The 23,480-nt window shown below is 71.1% G+C and overlaps 1 protein-coding gene across 4 annotated transcripts; it reads left to right on the top strand.

The window, feature by feature from the left end:
- Window positions 1–389: 389 nt before the first annotated feature.
- Window positions 390–23,008, top strand: JAG2 (jagged canonical Notch ligand 2). Of its 4 annotated transcripts, XM_057731461.1 has the most exons (26): window positions 390–503; window positions 654–1,004; window positions 8,001–8,058; window positions 9,518–9,769; window positions 9,884–9,944; window positions 13,172–13,302; window positions 13,402–13,521; window positions 13,665–13,778; window positions 13,991–14,104; window positions 14,210–14,323; window positions 14,402–14,448; window positions 14,553–14,723; window positions 15,570–15,720; window positions 16,002–16,154; window positions 16,228–16,341; window positions 16,614–16,727; window positions 16,822–16,935; window positions 17,045–17,161; window positions 17,621–17,648; window positions 17,723–17,808; window positions 18,261–18,374; window positions 18,468–18,583; window positions 18,933–19,181; window positions 19,670–19,801; window positions 21,142–21,298; window positions 21,590–23,008. In XM_057731461.1, the coding sequence occupies exons 1-26, from the start codon at window positions 429–431 to the stop codon at window positions 22,054–22,056; spliced, it is 3,720 nt and encodes a 1,239-aa protein (XP_057587444.1). In that variant the 5' UTR covers window positions 390–428; the 3' UTR covers window positions 22,057–23,008. The 4 variants fall into 4 exon arrangements, with proteins under 4 accessions (XP_057587444.1, XP_057587446.1, XP_057587445.1 ...); XM_057731463.1 differs by lacking the exon at window positions 13,991–14,104; XM_057731462.1 differs by lacking the exon at window positions 14,210–14,323.
- Window positions 23,009–23,480: the final 472 nt, after the last annotated feature.

The following is a 23,480-nucleotide window of genomic DNA, read 5'->3' as shown; positions in this document are numbered from 1 at the left end:
CCGCCCCCTCATGCATATGCAGGTACGCGGGTGACGAATGGGCGAGCGAGCTGTCAGTCTCGTCCCGAACTTGTTGGCTGCGGGCGCCGGGAGCGCGGGCGCGCAGAGCCGAGGCCGGGACCCGCCGCCGCCGCCGCCGCCGCCGGCCCCGCCGCCGCAGCCGCCGCCGCCGCCGCCGCCGCCGCCGCGAGGGATCCGGGTCGGGCCGGAGCGCGGCAGCCTGCGAGCCCGAGCGCCGCCGCCCCCGCGCGCCCGCCGCCCGCGCCCGCGCCCGCGCGGCGCCGCCTCGACCCCGCCCGCCGCCGCCGCCCCTGCCGCCGCCGCCGCCTCTGCAGCCGCCGGCGCTCGGAGGGCGGGCGGGCGCCGGGAGGCCGGGGCCGGGCGCGCGCGGGGGCGGCGGCAGGCCGGCGGGCGGGGTGCAGGCGGCGATGCGGGCGCGGGGCCGGGGGCGCCCGCCCCGGCGGCGGCTGCTGCTGCCGCTGCTGCTGGCGCTCTGCGTGCAGGTGAGCCGGGCGCGCGGACGGGGCGCACCGGGCCGCCCCTCGGGGCCGGCGGCCGCGAAGCCCTCGGGGCCGGGGCGGGTGGGGGCGGGGCGCCGCGGCCGGCGACCCCGGCCCGCGCTTCCCCGCGCGCTCGCTCTGCCTTATTTTTAGGCGGCGCGGCCCATGGGCTATTTCGAGCTGCAGCTGAGCGCGCTGCGGAACGTGAACGGCGAGCTGCTGAGCGGCGCCTGCTGCGACGGCGACGGCCGGACGGCGCGCGCGGGAGGCTGCGGCCGCGACGAATGCGACACGTACGTGCGCGTGTGCCTCAAGGAGTACCAGGCCAAGGTGACGCCCACGGGGCCCTGCAGCTACGGCCACGGCGCCACGCCCGTGCTGGGCGGCAACTCCTTCTACCTGCCGCCGGCGGGCGCCGCGGGGGACCGGGCGCGGGCCCGGGCGCGGGCCGGCGGCGACCAGGACCCGGGCCTCGTCGTCATCCCCTTCCAGTTCGCCTGGCCGGTACGTGCGCCCCCGCCCCCCAGCGCTCCCCACCCCGCGCCTCCCGCGCCTGCAGCCCCGGCCCCGCGTGTGAGCCGCGCGCGCCCGGACCCGGCGGACGCGGCGGGGGGGGGGGGGGCGGGGCGGGGCCGGCGGGGGGCGCCTGCCGCGTGGGGCCGGGGCCGCGCCCGGCCACGTGGGCGCGCGGGGGTCGCGGCGGCGCGGGGCGGCCTCTGGCGGCGAGCGCGGCGGCCCGCGGCGTGTGCCTGCGTCGCCCCGCGCGTGGCGCTCCGGGCGGGGAGGCGCGGCGCGGCGCCGCGGGCCCGGGCCGGCCGCGGAGGCATGTGCGGCGCGCGTGCTGGGGCTGGTCCGGGGCAGGCCCCGGCGGAGCCGCCCGGGCCCGCGGCCAGCCTGCGCCCGCCCTGCCCGCCGTTTCCTGGATGCCCGCGGGGGGGAGGGGGGCGTCGGGCGTGGGGGGCCGCTCCGGCGGGCGCCGGCGGACCTGGGTCCGGGAGGACCTCACGCGCGTGTGTCGCCGCTGGCCCAGGCCCCGGGGGAAGACTCGGTGGGTCCTGAGGTTGTGATGTTCTGTCAGGCACTCCCCGGCCTTGGGTTTTGGGTTATATTTCTTCTTTTTCGGGTGGGGGCTCGGGGCTGGGCTGTCAGGCGGGAGCTGTGGGCCCGGGGATGCTGCTAGGGACGGGGGTCCATCTCAGCGGGCTGCCCTGCGCCGCAGGAGCTGAGGGCTGGGGCCGGGAAGCAGGGGGCTGTGGGTGGGCAGGTCAAGGCCTCCTACCGCCTGATGTGGCCTGAAGTGGCCTGGCTCTGGTCCTGGCCCGGGCCCGTGTTTGTGCTGCCTGCGTGCCCTGGGTGGGGGCAGGGATGAGAGAGGACCCTGTGAAGTGGGGCGGCAGTGTGCAGGCGCAGGTCCTGGCAGCTGCGGCGGGCCTGTGTGCCGGCAGTGGCCGCATCAGGATGCCAGGCTGTGATTGAGGGGCTGTCCTTCAGACCAAGGGCCTCTGGCTGGAGCAGCCAGTGGGAGGCAACAGGAATATGTCCACCTGGTGCCCTGGTTCTGAAAGAGACTGGGGGTGGAGGCCGGGCTGGCTGAGTTTGGGCCAGTGCCACCCCCCACCCCACCCCACCCCCACCCCGCTCTGAGCCCTGTGCTAGCACCTTTTCTTCAGCCTGGGCCAGGGGGTCTCTCCTGCTACTCCATTTCCCCCCTTCCTGATCCCTGGCCACAGCCCCCTCGGGCCACACCCCCGCCCCGACGTACCTGGCTGGCCTCTGGAGTCTCCCTTGACCCCCGGGCGCCAGGTGGGGATTGTGTCCCTGGGGCGGATAAGGCAGGCGTCAGGGGCAGGCCCGGGAGGCCCCGGGCACTGGGAAGAGCCCAGCCCCCTCGCCCCCGCAGCGGCGCAGCAGGCAGGTCTGAGCAGGGCCCGCAGCCTGTCATCTGCACTTGGGCTAGAGCCAGCATGGTTCGAAATCGCTACCTGAGGATGTGTTTTCTGCTCGAGTTGGCAGCCGTGGGCGTGGGGGCTGGGAGGCCTTGGAGGAATGTGGCGGGCCAACGCGTGTCCCTCACGCTCTCAGCCCCGCTGGCCAGCTAGGGGTGGAACGGGACGGGGCAGGCCCTGGTCTTCCGAGGCAGGAGCCTGCAGAAGGGCCTCAGGTCCTGGGCCAGCTCATCTCCCTTCCTCCTGCTCCCAGCTGGGTCCGCTCAGAGGGGGCAGGTGGCCTACCCCCTGGTGGGGGGGTGGGGCCATGGGGTAGCTGTGGGTTTGGGGGGCTGCTCCTGTCCCCCAGCCCCCGCCTGTGGTGTGGCCTGGCTGCCAGGCCTGCAGCCGGTGTGGGGATGCCAGCGCCCTGGTATTTCCGCTCGGCTGGCAGCAGCTCTGTGGCCACGCCGCCTCTGTCTGCTGCACGTCCAGCTCCATCCCGTGAGCTGGGGCGAATTTGGAACCCAGGGCACCCACTAGGGCACCTGACCCTGACCGGAGAAAGCAAGGACTGTGTTTGCTCCCTGGGGACTGAGGAGGGGGCTGGGTTCTGCCTCAGGGACTTCAGGTGGGAGAACAGGGGCAGGGAGAGGGTGGTGGGCTCCTGTCCAGGACCCTGGAGTAGGGGATGTGAGCCGGGCCTTGAAGGGGCTGGGGCTGTAAGGGTGTGGGAAGCCACCCTCCTGCACCTGGCCCAGGGCCCTGGGGTGGGGAGGACAGGGAGTAGTCTGGGGGGCTGTGTATGGGGGCACGGGTAGGGAGTGGCCTCTCGTGGAAGGACAAGCTGGCTGGAGTCGTGAGAGCCAAGGTGGGCCGGGGCCCCACCTGTGCTGGAGGTGGGCCGGGGCCTGACCCCGTTTCTGACAGTGCAGCCAGCCCGGGATCCCAGGGCAGGTCCCGAGGCCCCGCCTTCCCACCTGTGAAGTGGTGCAGCCGGGGGGTCTCGTGAAGGGAGGCGGGGCGGCCGGGCTCAGGGCTTGTGAGAGCCCCAGCCTGGCTCTCCGGCTGGCCTGGTCCCCCACCCTCCCCCACGGGCTGCCCCGCAGAAGGCCAGCGTCCCCTGGCGGGCTGCGTGTGCTCAGAGGTGCGTGTGGGCGCTTGCGGGCCGGTGAGGGGCACGCGCACCCGAGGGGGCGTTCTGGTGGGGTGTGAGCACAGGGCCCAGCCCCGCTCTATCCACAGCCGGGGGGCTTGGCGGCTGCATGACCCCCGTCCCAAGGCGGGCCAAGCCAGGGTCCCACCTGGGGGCACCCAGGTTGCCCTTGGTGGTGTGAGGCACCCTCCTCCCTGTGCTTCTCCACTCTGCTCCTCCACCACCAAGGAGCTGGGGGCTGGTGTGGGGTTACGGAGACCCTGGCCCCTTCCCTGCGCCGCTCCCAGGGCCTCCTCTGTGTTCGTGGGGCTTCACCGCCCCCTTCGTTCCCATAGCTTCCCACCAGGGGCCTGGGGTCTTGCTCAGGTGGGGCGTGGCCGGCTGCATCCGCTCTACCCCCGGTCACCTGCCTCGTGCATCGGGGGTCTTGGTCGAGGCTTTGGTACTGGGAGAGCAGGGCGGGGCTCTCGGGCAAAGTGGGGGCGCCGGGAGGGCTGCCCTGGCCGGTGGAGGGTTTGGAAACCGGCTGCGGCTTTGCCCCTGGAGCCTGGGGGCTGAGTCGGGGAGCAGGGCGGGGGCTGCATGGAGGGATTGTGGCTTTTAGGGATTCTCTCAGGGGTAGTGTCTGGATGAGGGAAGCCTGGGTCAATGAGGGGTTTCTTGGTGGAGACAAGCATCTCTAATTCTCAGGCGTAAGCCAGGATCCGCATGCCCTCCAGACCCCAGGTGCACCAGGCTTCCTCGTCTCAGACCCAAGGTGAACTGGGTTCTCATCCCCCAGGCCACGGTGAGCCTGGTGTGACCAGCGTCACCCTGATTGTGTGACGAGGTGCTGGGAGACCGTGGGCTGTCGGCCACAGTGGGGTGGGTGGGGCGCACCCAGGCGAGGCCCTGGCTGGTCCCTGGCGCGGAGCGTGGGCGCCTGGGTTCCCTTGTGGGGAGGTCTGCGATCCGCTCCTCCTGCGGTCGCCCCGGGGCCCAGCGCCTGGTGGGGAGGCGGTCCCCTCCCCTCCCCCTTGGGTGACAGTGGAGGCAGAGGCCTGCGCCTCTCCAAAGCTCAGGTTTCAGGAAACGTATCTGTGCCTGGAGCTCCGGGGCGGGCACCAAGCTCCGCTCCACGGGGCCAGGCACGGGTACAGGGTGCACGGGTGCAGGGTGCTGCGGGAGAGGAGCCAGGGTGGAGCCTGGGGACCAGGGCAGGGGGACCAGGGTCTGTGCTGGGCCTTCTTGGCCTGGGGTGCCATGGGGTGTGGTGCATCTGGCCCCATGTCTGCCCTGTGCCATGTCCGTGGTGTCGGGCTGCTGCCCCATCATCCTTTCTGGGCGTCAGACAGAGGGTTTGGATCTGCCTTTGGGGTTGGGCCAGGGAGGAGGCCATGGTCCGGCTGGGATTCTGGTGCGGGTAGGTCAGCGCGGGCTTTCTGGAAGAGGTGTGGCCGGGCCTTCAGGGACTAAGGCCAGCCGGCTAGGTGGGCCTTTCGAGGGCGGGCAGGCTGGCGGCCCCGCTGCGCCCGGCCGGGGAGGTCCCCCTGCCTGCTTACTGGGGAGCCCACCCCCAGTCCCCAGCCGCCACGGCTTCTGCCCAGCCCCGTCCCTGGGATGACAGGGCGCCCTCCCAGGCCTCCCGTCTAGGCCCATTGCCTTTTTTCTGTTCTGTAGGGATCTGGGGGTGACAAAGCCCTGCTGGGCCTGTGGCCCAGAAGGCCACAGTATTGGAATGAAAGGTTGCTATTTGCCAGAGGGAAACTGAGTTCTGGGGGCCAGCCCAGAGGAGGAGAGGGGGTGGAGGCTCGGCGCTGGTTCCACCCCACCCACCGGCTCATGGTCTCTTTGGATGACTTCCTACCGTCCAGGTGTAGGAAACCCAGCTGGCGGGCGGTGGGGCCCTTGTGGGCGGGTGGGCGGTTGCACGTCCCCGCGGGAGCAGGTAACTGGAGCCTTGGGCTCTGGAGAAGGTGGCGGTAATCCTGCCTGAGTGGCTGGCGTGGGGTTTCCTGGGAGCCAGGAGGAGCTCTCTACTCCCCGAACCCCAGGTGGGGGGAGATGGGCTCCGGTGCCCCATGGGGTGGGTGCCCCGTGGGATGGGTGGCCCAGGCCCGGGACCTTCCTCCGCCTGCGCCGCTGGGGGGCTTGACCACCGTGGCCCCGCCGTGTCGGGCACGGCCCGTGTCCTCCCTTATGGCCCGTTCTGCCAGGTGGCCAGGGCGACTCCTGAAGGCCCATTGGCCTCAGACCCACCTGGCAGCTGCAGAGTTGGCACAGGGGCTGGTCCCTGCCGTCTGACTCTGAGACCCCTGCTCCCACATCCCTGCTCTTCCAGCCCGAGGCCCTGCCACGGGCCTCCTCCCGCCTGTGGTGCATCCTCCGACACTGCGGCCTCAACCCCAGCGGCACCCTCTCCGCGGCCTCCCCTGACCCCCTTTAGAGTAGCTTCGTGCCCCACTGGTTCACTCATCCACAGGTTCTGGTCCCCAGGGGCAGAGCTGTGTGTGATGTACGCTGGCTGGCTGGCTGGCTGGAGGAAGGGATGGATGGTTGGAGAGAGGGAGGGGTGGATGGAGGGAGGGAGGGATGGAGGGAGGGAGGGATGGGTGAATGAGTGAGTACGGCCTAGGGAGGAGCTGGGCGCTCCAGCTGTCATCAGGAGCGGGAATGGCCAGGGAAAGCCTGGCCTGAGGGGGGCATTCCAGGCAGAGGGAGGGGGAGCCCTGTGTGCAAAGGCCCAGGGACAGGGTGGGTGCGCTAGGTGCCTGTGAGGAGGGCGGGCGCCACAGGGAGCCCCAAGAGGGCTGAGCAGTGGGGGAGATGTGGAGAGGGCGCTGAGGGTCATTGGGGCACCTGTGGATGGAGGTGTGGCGGCCCCGGTGGCTACTGGGGGCCCTTGGAGGAGATGGGCAGCCTGGACACTGGGCCCGCTGGCCTGGCCAAGGGCAGTGGCAGAAGTGGGCAAGTGAGTTTCAGGGAGACTCGAGAGGGGGGATTGAGAGCCGGGGGCGGCTCCGTTGAGGGGGGGATGGTTCTAGAAGGATGGAGGATGGCTCCCTGCTTCCTGCTCATGCTTCTTGGTTGGGTGTTGGCCCCAGGGTGGCGGCTGTGGGCATGAGACCCTAGGGGTCATCCGGGGGTGTCTGGGAAACAGCTGCTGTTGGGGCTGGGCTCGGGGCGGGGGCAGCGCTGTAGGTGAGCTGAACGAAGTTGAGGGTGGGCACGCGTGTCCTGGGCGCTGAGACTGTGCCGTTAGAGGGGCAGGAAGAAGGGCAGCCGGGGCTGCAGGGTAGGGGATGAGAGGAGGGTCCCCGAGGGAGGGCCCGGCTCAGGTGTCCAGGGGCTGTGGGTGTGATGGGATGTGGCAGGCAGCCCACAAGTAGGGCTGTGGGGCTGGGATGTGGGGGGAGGCAGAGCTGGGGTGGGAGCTGGGGTTCAGGCACCAGCAGGAGGCTGCAGGAGCTGGGAGATGGGCACCGAGGGTGGGGAGGAGTCTGGCCTCCCCAGGGCAGGATCCCTCAGGCAGGAAGCCGGCCAGCCGTGGTCCGAGAGGTGGCCTTGTCCTGCGGGCCCCCAGCCGGGGTGGGGCTGGATAGACGGTGGTCAGCACGTTTCCCCGAAGAGGGAGTCCGGAGAGGGAGCTGAGCAGCGTGGATGGGGGAGCCGCGGAGGGTCCCTGGGGTGGGGGGAGGTTGTGCCTGTAAGGGACGGGCTGTTTCCGGGGTGGGGGCTGTTCTGGGGCTTACAGGTGACATCACCCCATTGTCACCGCATCCCTCGTCTGGGCACGAGAGGGTCTTGGGGCTGGGGGGGGAGCGAGCGTGGAACGAGGCGGCCTCTGTGCAGCGGGGGCCACTTTCCTCCGCCTCGGGTGCGGCGGGCTAGTGGGGCGGACGTGCACCGCGCCTGCCGCGTCCTGGGAGGCGGCACCAGCGCCTGGGCCCGCCCTGCCGTCCGGTGGGCTGGGGACGGGGGCGTCGCCCCTGCCGGGCGGCCTGGGGGCAGCACTGCCGGGTCCCCGCTGGGGCTTGGGCCCCAGTGAGCTGCCGAGGAGGCTCCCGGTCCACCCCCACGGGTCCGGGGCCTCCCGGGGACCCCCGTCTGCGGCTGTGCCGGCCGCCCCGCGCCTCTGCCCGCGGCTCTGCCCGGGCCACGCTCCCTTCTCTGCATCCTGGCCCGAGCCCCTCGGGCGGGCCGCTGGGCCACAGGGCTGCAGCAGCTGGGAGCCCACGCCTCCTGAGCCTGCGTGGCCTGGAGGGGCAGCCTCCCTCCTCCGGGGGGTCCCCTCGGGGTCTGCTGAGGCGACGTGGCCTGAGACGGCTCCTCAGAGCTGAGGGGTGAGGTGGGGTGCGGGGGGCACCGGGAGGAGGAGGGTTGGGCCAGGGCTGGGGTGGGGCCTTGGGGATCTGACGGGCCGCCTCCCCGTGTCCGCAGCGCTCCTTCACCCTCATCGTGGAGGCCTGGGACTGGGACAACGCCACCACCCCGGATGGTGAGTCAGCCCGGGCTGGGTGGGCCCCTGCCTGCGGGGCCTCCCTCAGGGCGCTGGGAGGCTGACCCCCTCGTGCATGGAGACGCGTGCAGCCAGGTGTCCGGTCCTTTGCGGGCTGGGGACGAAGGCCCACGCGGCAGGACAGCCGCCTCTACCCTGGGGGTCTTCGTGCTGTTTCCCTCGTTGCCCTGCCTGCTGGGAAGCTCTGCCGCGCGTGTGGTTTGCCGACTGTGCATGCGCTGTCCTTCCCAGTCTCAGCTTCACCTGTGCGGTTCTGACGGGGCTCGGAGAAAGGGGGAAGGGCATTTGCACGCGCGCGTGCAGGGATCCCGGGGCAGGAGTGAACCCCGTGTGTTGAAGGAACAGCCCAGGGCAGGTGTGGCGGGGCGGGGCTCGTGATTAGGTCAGCGGGATGGGGGTTAGGTCGCGGGGGCTTCATGGGCGCCTGTGAGGACGCTGGCTTTTTCCCGGAGGCGGGGGTGCTGAGGCTGCCGCGTGGAGGGTAGTTTGCAGGGCCGGGATGGAGACAGGTGAGGAGGCTGTCGTGTGAATCCAGATGGCGGTCGGGGGTGTTGGGACCGGGTGCAGCCTAGGGGGCGAGAGGGGCTCTGGTCGCTCCAGAGGTCTAGGCACGGGGCTTATGATGGGTTGGACGTGGTGAGAGGGGGTAGGGGTGGCCTGAGCAGCCGTGGGTGGAGAGGCCGTCATGGGGACAGGCCAGTGCTTGGTTTGGGTGCGCTGCGTTTGGGGGCAGCGTCACGCAGGCGGTTGGAGGCCGAGTCAGACCAAGCCCAGGTCCCACACCAACGGTGCTTGCAGGCGCAGAGGGGCTGGGCTGGGCTGGGCGCGGCGGCCGTGGTCTCTGCGGGAGGGCTGCGATGGGTCTGGGTCGAGGCCTTTCTGGGAGGGGCCCAGCCTATTCTGCGGCTGGGGGAGGGGTGGGCGCACAGGGTCCTTCGCCTCTTGTTGCAGACTTTTCCAAACCGGTGCGGCCGCGTAGGGAGACGCACCGTGACCCCAGGGCCCGTGCGGGCCAGCCTGGGGCGCTCCCGCCATGCGCTTGGTTTGAAGGGAGGCCCAGCGGTCCGACCGCTGCACCCACGCGTCCTCGGGGCCGTAGGGAGCGGTGTGGTCGCTGCCGGCAAGGCCCTTAGAGAGGGGGTTCCAGAGCGGGGGCAAAGGGCGGCCAGCAGAGTCCGGGCGGCGAGGGATGGACGCGGTGCCCGGTGGGGGCGCTGGTAGGAGCTGGGCCGCCAGCCGCAGGGCACAAGCGGGGACGCCTCGGCCCAGCCCTCCCGGCCCGCCTGCGTTTGGGGAGCAGGAGGCCCCTCCGGCCCGGTGCTTCGCGCGGAGGCCGTGCGGTCCAGGCCCTGGGGCCCCGCGGGCGGTGTGCCTGCGGGGGGGGGGGGGGGGGGGGGGGAGGGGCGGCGCGGCCGGCTGACTCTGCTGCCTCCCCAAGAGGAGCTGCTGATCGAGCGGGTGTCGCACGCGGGCATGATCAACCCTGAGGACCGCTGGAAGAGCCTGCACTTCAGCGGCCACGTGGCGCACCTGGAGCTGAAGATCCGCGTGCGCTGCGACGAGAACTACTACAGCGCCACCTGCAACAAGTTCTGCCGGCCCCGCAACGACTTTTTCGGCCACTACACCTGCGACCAGTATGGCCACAAGGCCTGCATGGACGGCTGGATGGGCACGGAGTGCAAGGAGGGTGAGCGGGCCACGCGGGGCCACGCGGAGGGGCCCACGGGGGGCGCCTGTCTCGAGGCCGTGGGGCCCGTGCGTGGCGGCTGCAGCGGTGCCTCTCTGCTCCCTCTGTTCACAGCCGTGTGTAAACAAGGATGTAACCTGCTCCACGGGGGATGCTCCGTGCCTGGGGAGTGCAGGTGAGTGCCGGGCCTGTGCCCCTCCTCTGCCCTCCTCGCACACGCCCAGCAGGGTTCGGCTGCGCGCCTGCTGTGCCCGCCGCGGTGGACTGGCTGGGCCGCAGCGGGTGGGGGCACGGGCCCTGCTGCCGTGCAGCTTGTACTCAGCCCAGGGACGCGCGCGCCCTCAGAGCCCGGGTGTGCCTGACGGCCGTCGCCCCATGAGGACGGTGTGGCGAGGGCCTGGGGGTTGGGGGCGGCCGGGCCCGTTGCCCGTGACTTGGTTGGCACGGTCTTGCCGGTGGCGGAGGCCTGGAGGCCAGGAGCCACCTGAGGGCAGGCGTCACGGTCCTAGGTGGGGGACAGGGAGAGGCCAGCGCGTGTGGGGGTCTGGGAACGACGAGGGGGCAGTTGCTGTGGGGGGAGCCAGGCGGAGGTCCCCGCAGGGATGTGGAAGGGCGTGTGCAATGGTGGTGGTCCGTCCAGCGGGAGGCGGGGGTCGCCGGGTGCTGCAGACGTCCTGGAGTGGAAGGGCGGGGGATGGGGAGGACCCTGAGCCTGCTACAGATCCTGTCCCGCGGACACAGGGGCGGCCTCGGCCGCCGCGCGTGGGGGTGGGCGCGGCAGGTGCTGTGCAGGTAACACCTACCCCGCCCTGGTTTGCGGGCAGAGGTCCGGCCCAAGACACACGTGGGCCCCTGTGGTGTACGGGCGGCGCTGCCAGCCCGCGGGGGGCGGATGGAGAGGCGCAGCGGTCCAGGAGCCAGCCCCAGCCTCCTGCTGGTGACGGTGTACGGTGAGGAGCCGGCAGAGGCCACCGCCACGCGTCAGAGGGAACCGGGGGGCGACGCAGAGACAACCAGAGAGCGGGGGTCCCGGCAGCCTTGTGCAGACAGCAGAGTCCATCGCGGACCCTGACTGGGGCAGGGGCAGGAGGGGGTGGGAGGAGCGGCGCAGTTCTGCCCGGTAGTACGCGGGGAAGGGGGGTGCGCCCGCTGGAGGGGCGGGGCCGGGGTTTGGGGCGCGGAGGCCTCAGCGCAGGGCTGGCTGCAGTGTTGTGAGCAGGGGTGGGCGCCCGCGGGGCACAGGGATGGCCTGGGGGCCAGGCGGACGCTGTCGGGGGCGAGCCCCTCGGAGGGGCCTGCAGATTGGCAGAGAGACGAGCAGGCCGGTGAGTGAGGCCTCTGCCCCAGCCTCGGACCTCACGCGTCCCAGGACCCCCTCTGGGGGGTGGGTTTGCTTCCGGGTGCGTTGTTCAGATGCGTGCACTAAACAGAGGAATTCAGTGGTGCCTCCGCTGCATTTGGAAGGGAGGGGTGACCGTCTGCTCGGCCTGTGGTGGTTTTGGCCTGGGAGGTGATCTGTGGAGCAGACCCGCCCGTCCCAGGGCAGGGAGGTGGGCAGGCTGCCCAGGGACGGGCGAGGGGCTAGGGCTTCACCCACCGCCGCTCGTTCTGCCGGGTTTCAGACAAAACGAGTGGGTCTCGAAGCAGTGTGGGGAGCACGGGGCGGGTGCGGGGGCACCTGGGGGCCTGGCCCAGGGCGGGTTCGTGTCTTGAGGGCCGGGCCCCCCCAGGAGCCGTAGCCGGGGTGGAAGACCGGGTGCGGGACTGCTCTCTGCCTGGGGCCGGGCCTCGCCCTGCAGCCCTGCCCTCTGACCTGTGTGCTGGGCAGGAGCCCCTGGGCCCGGGCAGGCGGGTCGCCGCCCGGGCCGTGAGCGCAGCAGGGCTGGGTCTCAGCCCCGCGCACGCTGGCCCGGCCCTGTGTGCGGTGCCGTCTTGGGGCTGTGCTGCTGGCCGTGGGTGGCCGGTGACCAAGCTGCTGGGTGGGAGAGGCCTGGCCTCCGCCGCAGCGCGGGCTGTGCGGGAAGATGGGGGTGGGGGGCAGGACTCCCAGGACAGAGGCCCTAGGTGAGCCCCAGCCGCCTCTCTCCCTGGCTCTGTGGGTGAGGCCCAGTTGCTGCCGGTGGCTCAGGGCTCAGGTTTCAGCACAGGACAACCCCCCCCCACCGGATGCCGCGGAGATGGCCGTGCCTTCCTGCCGCCTCCTCCCTGGGCTTCTGGAGCCGCGGGCCAGGAAAGCTGGGGCGGCGGGGGCCTGGAGAGGCTGCCCCACCCAGGGCTGAGAGCACGCCCGAGGGACCCTTGTGCTCTGTGGTAGGGCCCCCCCCCCCACGTCACCTGGAGGGAGGATGGTGGGTGGTGATGTGTGGCCCGCACAGGAACCCACCCTCCCTGTGCACGTGGGCTGGACGGCGGAGCCCCTTCTCACCAGCCTTGGTCTGCCTGTCCTGCACCGGCTGAGCCGGCCAGAGTCCCTTCTAGGTGCTGTGGGACTCGGGGGCGGCCCAGGAAGGGCCGTGGCTCTTTCCTTTCTACAAAAATAAATCCACGTGGCGGGTGATGGCGTGGACGTCACTCCAGCCCGCGGGACACAGTTCTAGGGAGGGTCCCCTGGGGGTCACAGGGTGCGGGTCTCTCTCCCCCGAGAGCAGGGCCCCCGCTGCCTGAGCTCCGGGCGCGCACTGATGGCCTGGGCGTCTCTCTGCCCCGCCTCCTGAAGGACTTCCCAGAGAGGACGTTGGCCCACAGCTCGGGCAGGGCCAGGCCTCGGGGTCATGGCCTTGGAGCCAAGAGGCCTCTCAAGGCTGTTTGCCAGGGAGCGGGCGATTCCTTCTGGCTCAGGAACTGCCCTGAATCTGGCCTCTCAGAGGCCTGAACTGGGGCAGCCCGTGGGCCTCAGTGTCCCCATCTGTGAGACGCACCCTTGGTGGGGCCTGGGGGAGAGAGAAGTTACTGCCCTTGAGTCACAGATGAGGTCACGTGCTGGGCCCAAGGTTACCGGCCGGGGCCAGGCTCGGAGTCCTTTCTTGATGCCCTGCTGGCCTGCCAGGCCTGGCAGCACCTGGTCCTCTCATTCCCGGGGTCCCGGCAGGGCCTTCCTTTCCTGGCGCCTGCTCTTGGGGCCCCACTCGGGGTGAGTCCCAAAATAGCTCCGGGAGGAGTGACTGGACAGCTGCGGCCAACCGTGTGAGGCCAGAGGCCGGGAGTGCCCGTGACGGTGCGGGCTGGCCAGCGGGGCCGTGACCCCCTCCTGGCCCGGGGCCTGCTCCCGTTCAAAGGCTGCGGCCGCCGGCTCCCGGTTGTCCACGTGACTCTGTGCTGTGTCCCCGAGCCACCCTGGGAGCGGCCACGGCTCCCAGGGTCCGTAGTCATGCGCGGGGCTTCACGGCTCTCCGCCTTCCCCAGGTGCAGCTACGGCTGGCAGGGGAGATTCTGTGACGAGTGCGTCCCGTACCCGGGCTGCGTGCACGGCAGCTGCGTGGAGCCCTGGCAGTGCAACTGCGAGACCAACTGGGGCGGCCTGCTCTGCGACAAAGGTGCGCTGGGCGGGCGGGGGGCGAGGCCCTGGCGGCAGCTTGGGCAGGTGGGGCGCGGGGGGCTCGGTCCGCCCCCTGAGCACCCGCCCCTGCCCCCAGACCTGAACTACTGCGGCAGCCACCACCCCTGCACCCACGGGGGCACGTGCGTCAACGTGGAGCCCGACCAGTACCGCTGTGCCTGCCCTGAGGGCTACCTGGGCAAGAACTGCGAGCGGGGTACGTGGGGGTGGGGGCCGGCGGGGCCCACCTCCCTGGCCCTGGCGCAGCAGGCACCCCCTCCCACCTTGGGGGCTGGGGGAGGAGCCCTCGCGGAAGGAGGTGGCGTGGACCGCCACACCCACCTGTGGTTCTCAACGCAGCTGAGCACGCCTGTGCCTCCAACCCGTGTGCCAACGGGGGCTCCTGCCACGAGGTGCCCTCCGGCTTCGAGTGCCATTGCCCGTCGGGCTGGAGCGGGCCCACCTGTGCGCTTGGTGAGTGCCCACGCCAGTGCGTTTGGAGGACGCAGCCTGGCATCTGAGGGGTCTGGAGGGTGGGGGGCCGAGGGGCCGCGTCCGCATGTGTGGCCGCGGTCAGGGAAGGAGCGACGGGAAGACCCAGGCGTGTGCCCCTCCATCCCGCACACGCTGCCCCCGTCCTCCTCCTCGTGCGACCCCCCCCACCCTCTCCCTCGGATCCTCTGCAGACATTGACGAATGTGCCTCTAACCCGTGCGCGGCTGGGGGCACCTGCGTGGACCAGGTGGACGGTTTCGAGTGTATCTGTCCGGAGCCGTGGGTGGGGGCCACCTGCCAGCTGGGTAAGGCCCCGCGGAGGGCGCGCACGTGTGTGGCTGTGCGCTCTGCATGCGGCCGCCAGGGCAGGCGGGGCCCCGGCCCCATCACTCCCCTTGTCTCGTTCACAGACGCCAATGAGTGTGATGGGAAGCCGTGCCTTAATGCTTTTTCTTGCAAAAACCTGATTGGCGGCTATTACTGTGATTGCATCCCGGGCTGGAAGGGCGTCCACTGCCACATCAGTCAGTATGGGTGGGCGGGCCGCAGGCGGGCGGGGCTGGGGGAGGGGGCCCCGCCGTGACCCGCACCTCCGCCCACAGAGGTCGACGACTGTCGGGACCAGTGTCAGCACGGCGGCACCTGCAAGGTGAGGGCTGCTCTGTGGGCCGCACGCGTGTGGGGGTCGCGTGGGGCTGGGGGCGCCCGTGCGGACGGCTGCGGGAGGCTCACCCCGACCCCCGTACCCCCCAGGACCTGGCGAACGGCTACCAGTGTGTGTGTCCGCGGGGCTTCGGGGGCCGGCACTGCGAGCGCGCGCTGGACGCGTGCGCCAGTGGCCCCTGCCGCGGCGGCCTCTGTGAGGACCTGCTCGACGGTTTCCGCTGCCACTGCCCCCAGGGCTTCTCGGGGCCGCTCTGCGAGGTGAGGCCCGCGCGTGCCGCCTGCCCCGGCCCCGGCCGCTGCCCCCGGGGGCCCGTCCGAGTGGCCAGGAGGGGCCACAGCGGGGGCGGGCCCTGCAGAGTGTCCCGGCTGCCTGGCTGGGCAGGGGCAGGGGATGGTCACACGTCACTGCGTGTCGTGACCAGCCCCTCCGGGTGGGGTGGGCCAGGGGCCCCGGCGCATCAGCTGGCTGCCCTGCGCCCTGTCTGATTCCCACTGGGACTGGTGGGCGCGTGGCCTTGATGGGATGAAGCACCTGGGCCCCTGAAAGAGGGCTCCTAGGGTGGGGGTGCCACACAGAGGCCCAAGGAGAGGCTCTCACTCCTCCCCTCTCTGACCTGCCCTGGCCGCCGCGGGGGAGACAGGTGGAACTGCAGGGGTGCGAGGGGCAGGTTTCCTGGCCGGCAGGCTTCCTGGGGCCAGCGTAGAGGTCCTGTCTAGCGCCATGGAGACGCAGTGTTGCTCTTGGGAGGGACCAACAGACAGGGCTCAGGACGGCCCTGGCGGCCGAGGAGAGGGGCCGCGAGCTGGCCTTCCTGCCAGTAGGCGGGCCGAAGGCCGGATGCCGCCTGGGGAGGCAGCGGAAGGGGGCTGCCCTGGAGGCGAGGGTGGTGGGAGGGGCTTGGCCCCCGCAGGTGTTTCCGTCCAGCCGAGGGGCCTGGACGGTCTGGGTTGGGCAGTCCTTCAGGCTCTGGCTGCAGAGGCCTGGGTGTCCAGTCCAGATGGGGCCTGGATCTTGGGGATTCCTCGTTACGGACACGAGGCCTGGCTCATCGTCCAGTATGAATGGCAGGGCCTGGGCCCTCACGGGTGCCCCCCACCCCGCAGGTGGACATCGACTTCTGCGAGCCCAGCCCCTGCCAGAACGGGGCCCGCTGCTACAACCTGGAAGGCGACTACTACTGCGCATGCCCCGAAGACATGGGCGGCAAGAACTGCTCGGAGCCCCGGGAGCCGTGCCCTGGCGGGGCCTGCAGAGGTGGGTGCGGCGTGGGCGGGGCCCGCAGAGGGGGCGGGGCGTGCAGAGAGGCGTGCGGCGTGGGCGGGGCCTGCCGTGGGGGTGCGGCGTGGGCGGGGCCCGCAGAGGTGGGCGCGGCCCGCAGAGGGGGCGCGGCGTGGGCGGGGCCTGCAGAGGCGGTGCAGAGTGGGTGGGGCCCACAGAGATGGGTGCAGCATGGGCGGGGCCTGAGGGCATGGCTTGGGGTGAGGAGTGGGTGAGGCCTGCAGAGGTGGAGCTGACTTTTCCTGTCTCTATGGCAGTGGTCGATGGCTGTGGGGTCCAGGCGGGGACCAGGGTGGCCAGCATGGCTTCCTCCGGTGTGTGTGGCCCCCACGGACACTGCATCAGCCAGCCTGGGGGCAACTACTCCTGTGTCTGTGACAGCGGCTTCACGGGCACCTACTGCCACGAGAGTGAGTGGCCGTGGACTGGGGGCCGGGAGGGACCGGGAGGCCCGGGGACCCGGCTCACACCCGCCCTCCGCAGACATCGACGACTGCCGGGGCCAGCCGTGCCGCAACGGGGGCACCTGCATCGACGAGGTGGACGCCTTCCGCTGCTTCTGCCCCAGTGGCTGGGAGGGCGAGCTCTGTGACACCAGTGAGTGGGCCGCCCTGCCCCCCCCGGGCCCCGCGTGGCCTGTGCCTTTGGTGCTGAGCGCCGGGCATCTCCCCTCACCTGCCCCAGGCGGTCACCGCTCCACGGGGCGAGCGGGCGCCCGGAAGCAGTCCTTGTGTGCGGGCGCGAGGAGGGGCACACCTCTCCCTCCCCGCCCCCTCTGTCTCCCTGGCCCAGCTTCCGCGCCTCCTCCCTCGGGCAGCCCTCCCTGAGCGCGGTGACCCCCCCCCGCTGACCGGCGTCCTCACCCCCAGATCCCAACGACTGCCTCCCCGATCCCTGCCACAGCCGCGGCCGCTGCCACGACTTGGTCAACGACTTCTACTGTGTGTGCGATGACGGCTGGAAGGGCAAGACCTGTCACTCGCGTGAGTGCCCGCCGGGCCCCTGCTGCGCTGGGGGCGGCCCCCAGGGACACCGCCCGCTGCTCCGGGCGCCCTCTGAGCGGACGTGTGCCCGCAGGTGAGTTCCAGTGCGACGCCTCCACCTGCAGCAACGGCGGCACGTGCTACGACAGCGGGGACGCCTTCCGCTGTGCCTGCCCGCCGGGCTGGAAGGGCAGCACCTGCGCTGTTGGTGAGGAGCCCGCCCCTCGCTGTCCGCGTCACAGGCGTGGGGCGGAGACCCGGGGTCTGCCCAGGCCGCGTGAAAGCTGCTTCCTCTGCTTCCCGCTTCTCCCTCGCAGCCAAGAACAGCAGCTGCCTGCCCAACCCCTGCGCGAACGGCGGCACCTGCGTGGGCAGCGGGGACTCCTTCTCCTGCATCTGCCGGGACGGCTGGGAGGGCCGCACCTGCACGCACAGTAAGCTCGATGGCGGGAGGGGAGGCCGTGGGCCTGGGGTGGCGCCCGCTCCTCTTCCCACAGCTCCCGGGCGGTGCTCCCTCTCGCGTCTGCCCCACGGACCTGCCCCTTGCACTTGGCCACCAAAGCCCAGTTGAACCCCGAGACCTGCTGTGCCCCCTCCGACGCCCCACGAGCTCCGCAGCCTCAGCCCCTCCTGTGTGTTCCGGTTTCTGTCCACGTCCTGCGGCCCAGGCGTCCTGCTGGCGCTCTCCACCCCCCTACACAGGCCCCCCCCCCAGGCCAGGCTCTCCTCCCAGAGCCACCCCTGGTCCCCAGCCTCCAGCCTGTCCTAGTGGCCTGGTGTAGACCGCACGGTGTCTGCCTGCCCCGCACGCCTGCGGCACCCCAGGCCAGGCGCAGGTGGGCGCCGGGCAGGTGGATGTCGCGCCCACCGTCCTCTCTCTCCTCAAAACGCAGATACCAACGACTGCAGCCCCCTGCCGTGGTGAGTGGCAGCCCGGGAGGCAGGCTGGGGAGCTTGGCCTGCCCGGGGCCCTGACACCCGCCCTCTCCCTGCAGCTACAACGGAGGCGTCTGCGTGGACGGTGTCAACTGGTTCCGTTGCGAGTGTGCGCCGGGCTTCGCGGGTCCTGACTGCCGCATCAGTGAGGGGCCGGGGGCACCGGGCGGGTGGGGCTGCGGGACCCCAGCCCTGGGAGCTGCTCCCCGCTCAGCCCAGGCCCCCGGAGCGGGGCTTATTGGCGTCCATGTAGCCCGAAGGACAGCGTGGCCGCAGTTGTCTCCTGCCTCAGTCCGAGCTGCAGTGTCCGGTGTCTGTCCACCGCCAGCAGCACCCCAGCAGCTGGGGGCCACCCCACAAGGGGGTAGACCCTCGTGTGGCTGGGGTGGTTGTTTCCAGAGGCCCTGGCCACGCTGTCCCAGGGGCAGATGGGGGGTTGCTCGTCAGAGCCTCAGGCTGGTGACGGTGACGGTGACGGGGCCAGGCCCAGCTCAGGGGCCCCCCGGGGCAACCCGAGGCCCGAGCGGACTGGGGGCAGCTCTCGCCGCTCGCCGGGGCCTCCCCACGGCCCGCTGAGCCCGGCTGACTTCCCTGCAGACATTGACGAGTGCCAGTCCTCACCCTGTGCCTACGGGGCCACGTGTGTGGACGAGATCAACGGCTACCGCTGCACCTGTCCGCCTGGCCGATCTGGCCCGCGGTGCCAGGAGGGTAGGTGGGGGGACCCCGCAGGCCAGGGCCGAGCCCGGTCGGGGCAGGGCGAGACCTGGGCTCCACGGCTGCCCCCCCCTCTGCTCCCCGCAGTGATTGTGTTCGGGAGGTCCTGCTGGTCGCAGGGTGTGCCTTTTCCTCACGGGAGCTCCTGGGTGGAGGACTGCAACAGCTGCCGCTGCCTGGACGGCCGCCGGGATTGCAGCAAGGTGCCCCAGAGCCTCTCCGAGCGGCCCTGCCCAGCCCTCCCTGTGTCGCCCTGCCTCCTCCGCAGTGCCGCGGGCCTGGCGTCCCGGTCATTCACCCGTGACCCTGTTGTTCACTCTGTGAGGGTGCCGGGGGAGGGGGACGGGTGAGCCAGGCTCCGGAAGACCTGGGCCCGCCTGGCCTGCTCCTCCTGGCTCTAGTGGGGGTCCTTCTGGCGCCACATTCACCCTGGGGGCTCTAGGGGCGGGGCGGGGCGGGGCACCGCCTGGGACTCACGGACCACCCCGACCATGTCTTTCTCCCTCCCCTGTGGTGCCGGCCTGTCTGCGGGGTCTGTGTGCGTGTGCCCAGGTGTGGTGTGGCCAGAAGCCCTGCCTGCTGGCTGGCCGGCCTGACACCCTGAGTGCCCAGTGCCCGCCTGGACAGCGGTGCCAGGAGAAGGCCCCGGGCCAGTGCCTGCAGCCGCCTTGTGCGGCCTGGGGGGAGTGTGGCGCCGAGGAGCCCCTGCTGCCCAGCACCGCTTGCTGGCCGCGCTCCGGCCACCTGGACAACAACTGCGCCCGCCTCACCCTGCGCTTCAACCGCGACCAGATGCCCCAGGTGAGCGGCCTGTCCACTGGGCACCGCGAGGTCCGCAGAGCCCCGGCGCCGCTGTGCTTCCTCGAGTGGCCACGCAGCCGGCCCGAGAGCCCTGCTGGCCGCCGGGCCCCTGTGGGGTCAGATGAGACGGAGCGTTGGGCCCAGGGCAGTGGCCGGCCTGGGCCGAGACGCCCGTTTGTCCAGTTACCCCAGGGGCCCGGGCTGAGGACGGCCACAAGGGAGGCCGGGGCCGGCCTGTCGCTACGCGGGTGGCTCTCGCTCTGGCCGCACCCCTGTCCTTGTGTCCTTCTGGTCTCGGCACCGGGGGAGGCCCCCCCAGCCCTGACCACGGTGGCGGTCCGCGACCTGGGTGGGGGCACAGGACTGCCATGGGGCGCCGGCCCCCCCGCACCCCTGCTCCGCTGCCCCGGACAGGCGGTAGGGCACATCCCGCCGCGAGCCCGAGGTGCCAGCCCGGGCCTGCTCACGTGCAGCCTGTTTGTGCTCAGGGCACCACCGTGGGCGCCGTCTGCTCAGGGATCCGCGCTCTACCAGCCACGAGGGCGCTGGCTCGGGACCGCCTGCTCGTGCTGCTCTGTGACCGGCCGTCCTTGGAGGCCAGCGCAGTGGAGGTGGCTATGGTGAGTACCGGCAGGTGAGGGGCCACCCTTGTTCCGCCCCGCTCTCCAGGGTCCCGCTCTGTACGTGCTCCCTGGGGGGGCTGGAGGGGAGGGCCCAGGCCAGGCTGGCCCCCGGGTACTTGGGGACATTTGTGCGGGAGGGGCTGTGGGGGCCCACGGGGCTGTGGCAACTCCCCGTGCCCTTGCTGGGGGCCGGTGGAGCGGGGGCAGGCCTGGAGGAGAGGCTCTGTCAGCCCAGCGAGGCGGGGAGGAGCCAGGCAGGACACACGTACAGCTCAGTGGGGCCAGTGTGTATGGCTCGGGGGTCCCCAGACCTGGGGGGGGCCCTGGGTGACAGCAGGAGTCAGGGTACAGAGGCAGGCACCACCCAGAGAGGGAGGGAGAGTGGCCGGGAGCCGGGGTGGACGGCCGTGCGGCGCAGGCGGAGGAGGCGCGGAGGGAAGCGAGGAGGCCCCTGAGCCGAGGGGTCGGAGCCCACGTCTGGGATCCTGACTCGGGACCACGGGGGACGTTGTGGCCTGGGTGCCTGTGCCAGGGCCAGGCCCTGCCCGACCGGACGGGGCGGGCGAGGTTGTGGGTGGAAGCCTTCTTTTCCTGCGGCCTCGTCAGCGCCCAGCCCCGCTCCTGCCCGTGCCGTGTCCCTTGGTGTCTGTGGCAGGGGGGTACCCATGGGCTCAGGCCTCCCTGGCATGTGGGCCCTCGGCTGAGTGGGTGTCCCTGGGGCCCTGCTGTGGGCCCCAGGTGGGTATCAGGTATAAGTGGGCACCGTGGAGGTCAGAGGAGGCTGCGTCTGGGGGGCGTGTGGGCAGAGAGGAGGGAAGGGGCAGGTTCTCAGGCCGTTGGCTGGGTGCTGGCGTGGGGGCGCAGGGCCGCACGGTGCAGGCCGGGCTTGGGGGAGCTCCAGCGTCGGGGGCGGTGCTGGGTTTGCGGCACCCTCGGCGTGGCCAGCTGGGGCTGGGAGCCTACCTGAAGGGACAGCTTTCTCGGCCTCAGGTGTGAGGGGTTCCACGGACGGTGCAGACCAGGCCACATCCGCCTTCCCACTAACTGCCCAGTGTGGGGCATCCCCACCCCAGGACTCCCCTCCGATGAGCCCTCTGCCGAGAAGCCCTGAGGCCCCCCAGGTCCCCGAGCCCCTGACCTGCTCCGGTGCGGCCCTGCTCACGGCACTGCAGCTAGCTGTGTCCCTCCTTGCCGCTGACCAGGAGCCTCTGGCCTGGATGGGCGCCTGGGTGTCCGCTGGGGCTGGGCACAGGGCCAGGCACGCTCTCCAGGCTCCCGCTGGGTGGGGGTGCCCCTGGACGCGGGCGGGCGGCCCCTAGCGCTGTTCTCTGCCACAGTCCTTCAGCCCAGCACGCGGCCTGCTGGACAGCAGCCAGATCCAGAGCGCAGCGCACGCCATCGTGGCGGCCATCTCCCAGCGGGGCAACAGCTCGCTGCTGCTGGCCGTCACCGAGGTCAAGGTGGAGACGCTCGTCGTGGGCGGCTCCTCCACGGGTGAGCAGGCGGGAGGCGGGACGGGGGGCCGCTCTCCGACCCCCTGGGCGGGTGGGGATCGTGCAGGCACGCGGGGCTCGGAGGGGCGGGGCTGCAAAGGGTGTCTGTCCAGCGCACGGGGCGCTGGACGTCGTCTGCACCTGCAGGCGGAGCGTCCCCAGACCCCCACGCGCCGCCTCCCCAGCCCCAGTCCTGGGCCCCTCCTCGCTAGGAGCCGAAGGACAGGGCGTCCCGGGTCCGGGGAGCGCCCGGCCCTGCGCCCGCCGGCCCCTCACTGCGTCCCCCCCCCAGGTCTGCTGGTGTGGGTGCTGTGCGGCGTGTTCAGCGTGCTGTGTCTGGCGTGCGTGGCCGTCTCCGTGTGGTGGACCCGCAAGCGCAGGAAAGAGCGGGAGAGGAGCCGGCCGCCGCGGGAGGAGGGCGCCAACAACCAGTGGGCCCCGCTCAACCCCATCCGCAACCCCATCGAGCGGCCGGGCGGCCCCAGGGACGTGCTGTTCCCTTGCAAGAACTTCACGCCGCCCCCGCGCAGGGTGGGCGAGGCGCTGCCTGGGCCGGCGGCCGGCGGGGAGGACGAGGAGGACGAGGAGCCCGGCCGCGGCCAGGGCGACTCCCCGGAGGCCGAGAAGTTCCTCTCGCACAAGCTCACCAAAGACCCCGGCCGCTCGCCCGCGAGGCCGGCCTGCTGGGCCTCAGGCCCCAAGGTGGACAACCGCGCCGTCGGTGGCCTCGGCGCCGCACGCCGCGCCGGCCGGGAGTAGGGCCGCGGCCGCCGCCCGCCGGACCCCAGGAGGCCGAGGCCATGTGCATAGTTTCTTTATTTTGTGTAAAAAAAACCAAAAACAAAAAGCAAATGTTTATTTTCTATGTTTCTTTAACCTTGTATAAATTATTCGATGACTGTCAGACGGAAGACGCCGGAGTGTTCTGGGATAGTTGCTATTTTTGTAACGTTTCTGTGTGTCGCAGCGCCGTGCGGCAGGAGAGAGCAAGGGTGTCTGTGTCCTCACCAAATGGTTGAACATTTGTTCCCGGAGCTGGTGCACTGTTTACAGAATCTCCCTCCATTCCTCACTTGGGGTTCTCAGTGGCTCCAGGCCAAAGAGCCGGTGGGACCCGTGGTTGTCGGCGTGGCCCGTGGCTGTCAGTGGGACCACCCGTGGCTGACAGCGTGGCCCGTGGCTGTCGGTGGGACCACCCGTGGCTGACAGCGTGGCCCGTGGCTGTCGGTGGGACCACCTGAGACTGTCAGCGGGACCCGTGGCTCTCAGTGGGACCTGTGATGTTTGGCATGGCCTGTGGCTGTCAGTGGCACTGCGGTTGCAGTGGGGCTTGAGGTCATCCGTGGGGCCCGTGGTGGTCGGCGTGGCCTGAGGCCCGTGGGCAGACCCTCACCGGCTCGCCGGTCCGTCCCCTGCAGCCCGCCGTCCTCGCCTGCCCCTGCCCGGAACACTCCAGAGATCTCTCAACTGTGCTTTCAGAAGTGCCCTTCCTGACTGCGCTGTTCTCCCCGGGACGGCGGCAGTACTGAAGCTTGTGACAAGTGCCTTCACACAGACTCTCCCTCGCGACTGTCAGCGTTTGCTGTGGGCACCAGGCCGCTGCCCACCTGCCGACCCCGGCTGCCTCTCCTTGTGAAAGTGCATTTTTGTAAATATGTACATATTAAATGAATCGCTCTGTATATTTGATTTAATAACTTAAACGTTTTGGCCTCGCTGTTCTTTGGGTGCTGTTCCTTTGTTCCTTTGGGCCGGGTGCGGGCGCAGGGGTGTGGGCCATGTGTGAGCAGGGGGACGGTCCTGCCGCCCCGGGGCCCCTGGGCTGGGAACACGTTTGAATCCTTGTGGTCGACAAGCTTTCCTGGAAGTGAGGCGAGGGCGGCGTGTTGCGTCCGCCCGGTCCTGAAAACAGGTGAAGAGAGCTTTGGAAATTGTGTCAAGTCGCTTAGCAGTGACGCGCTGTCAAGATTTCAAGGAATTAGGTCAACATTTGAGTGTGTGAGATGCTTGGCCATGAGTGGCTCTTGGCTCCCGTGGTTGGGCAAATTGGGACCCAGTGTGGTGGCCTCGGGGCGGCCGCGAAGGCTGGTTCTGGTGCTGTCAGTTTGTGTACTGGTTGCTGAGAGGGGCAGGTGCTCGCTAAGTCACACCCACGCGGAGCCCACACCGGTCGCCCAGGAAGA

This window comes from Hippopotamus amphibius, chromosome 4 (genome assembly GCF_030028045.1).
Source record: "Hippopotamus amphibius kiboko isolate mHipAmp2 chromosome 4, mHipAmp2.hap2, whole genome shotgun sequence".
In the NCBI taxonomy this organism is placed as follows: Eukaryota; Metazoa; Chordata; class Mammalia; order Artiodactyla; family Hippopotamidae; genus Hippopotamus; species Hippopotamus amphibius.
This window is presented reverse-complemented; position numbering and strand designations above follow the sequence as displayed.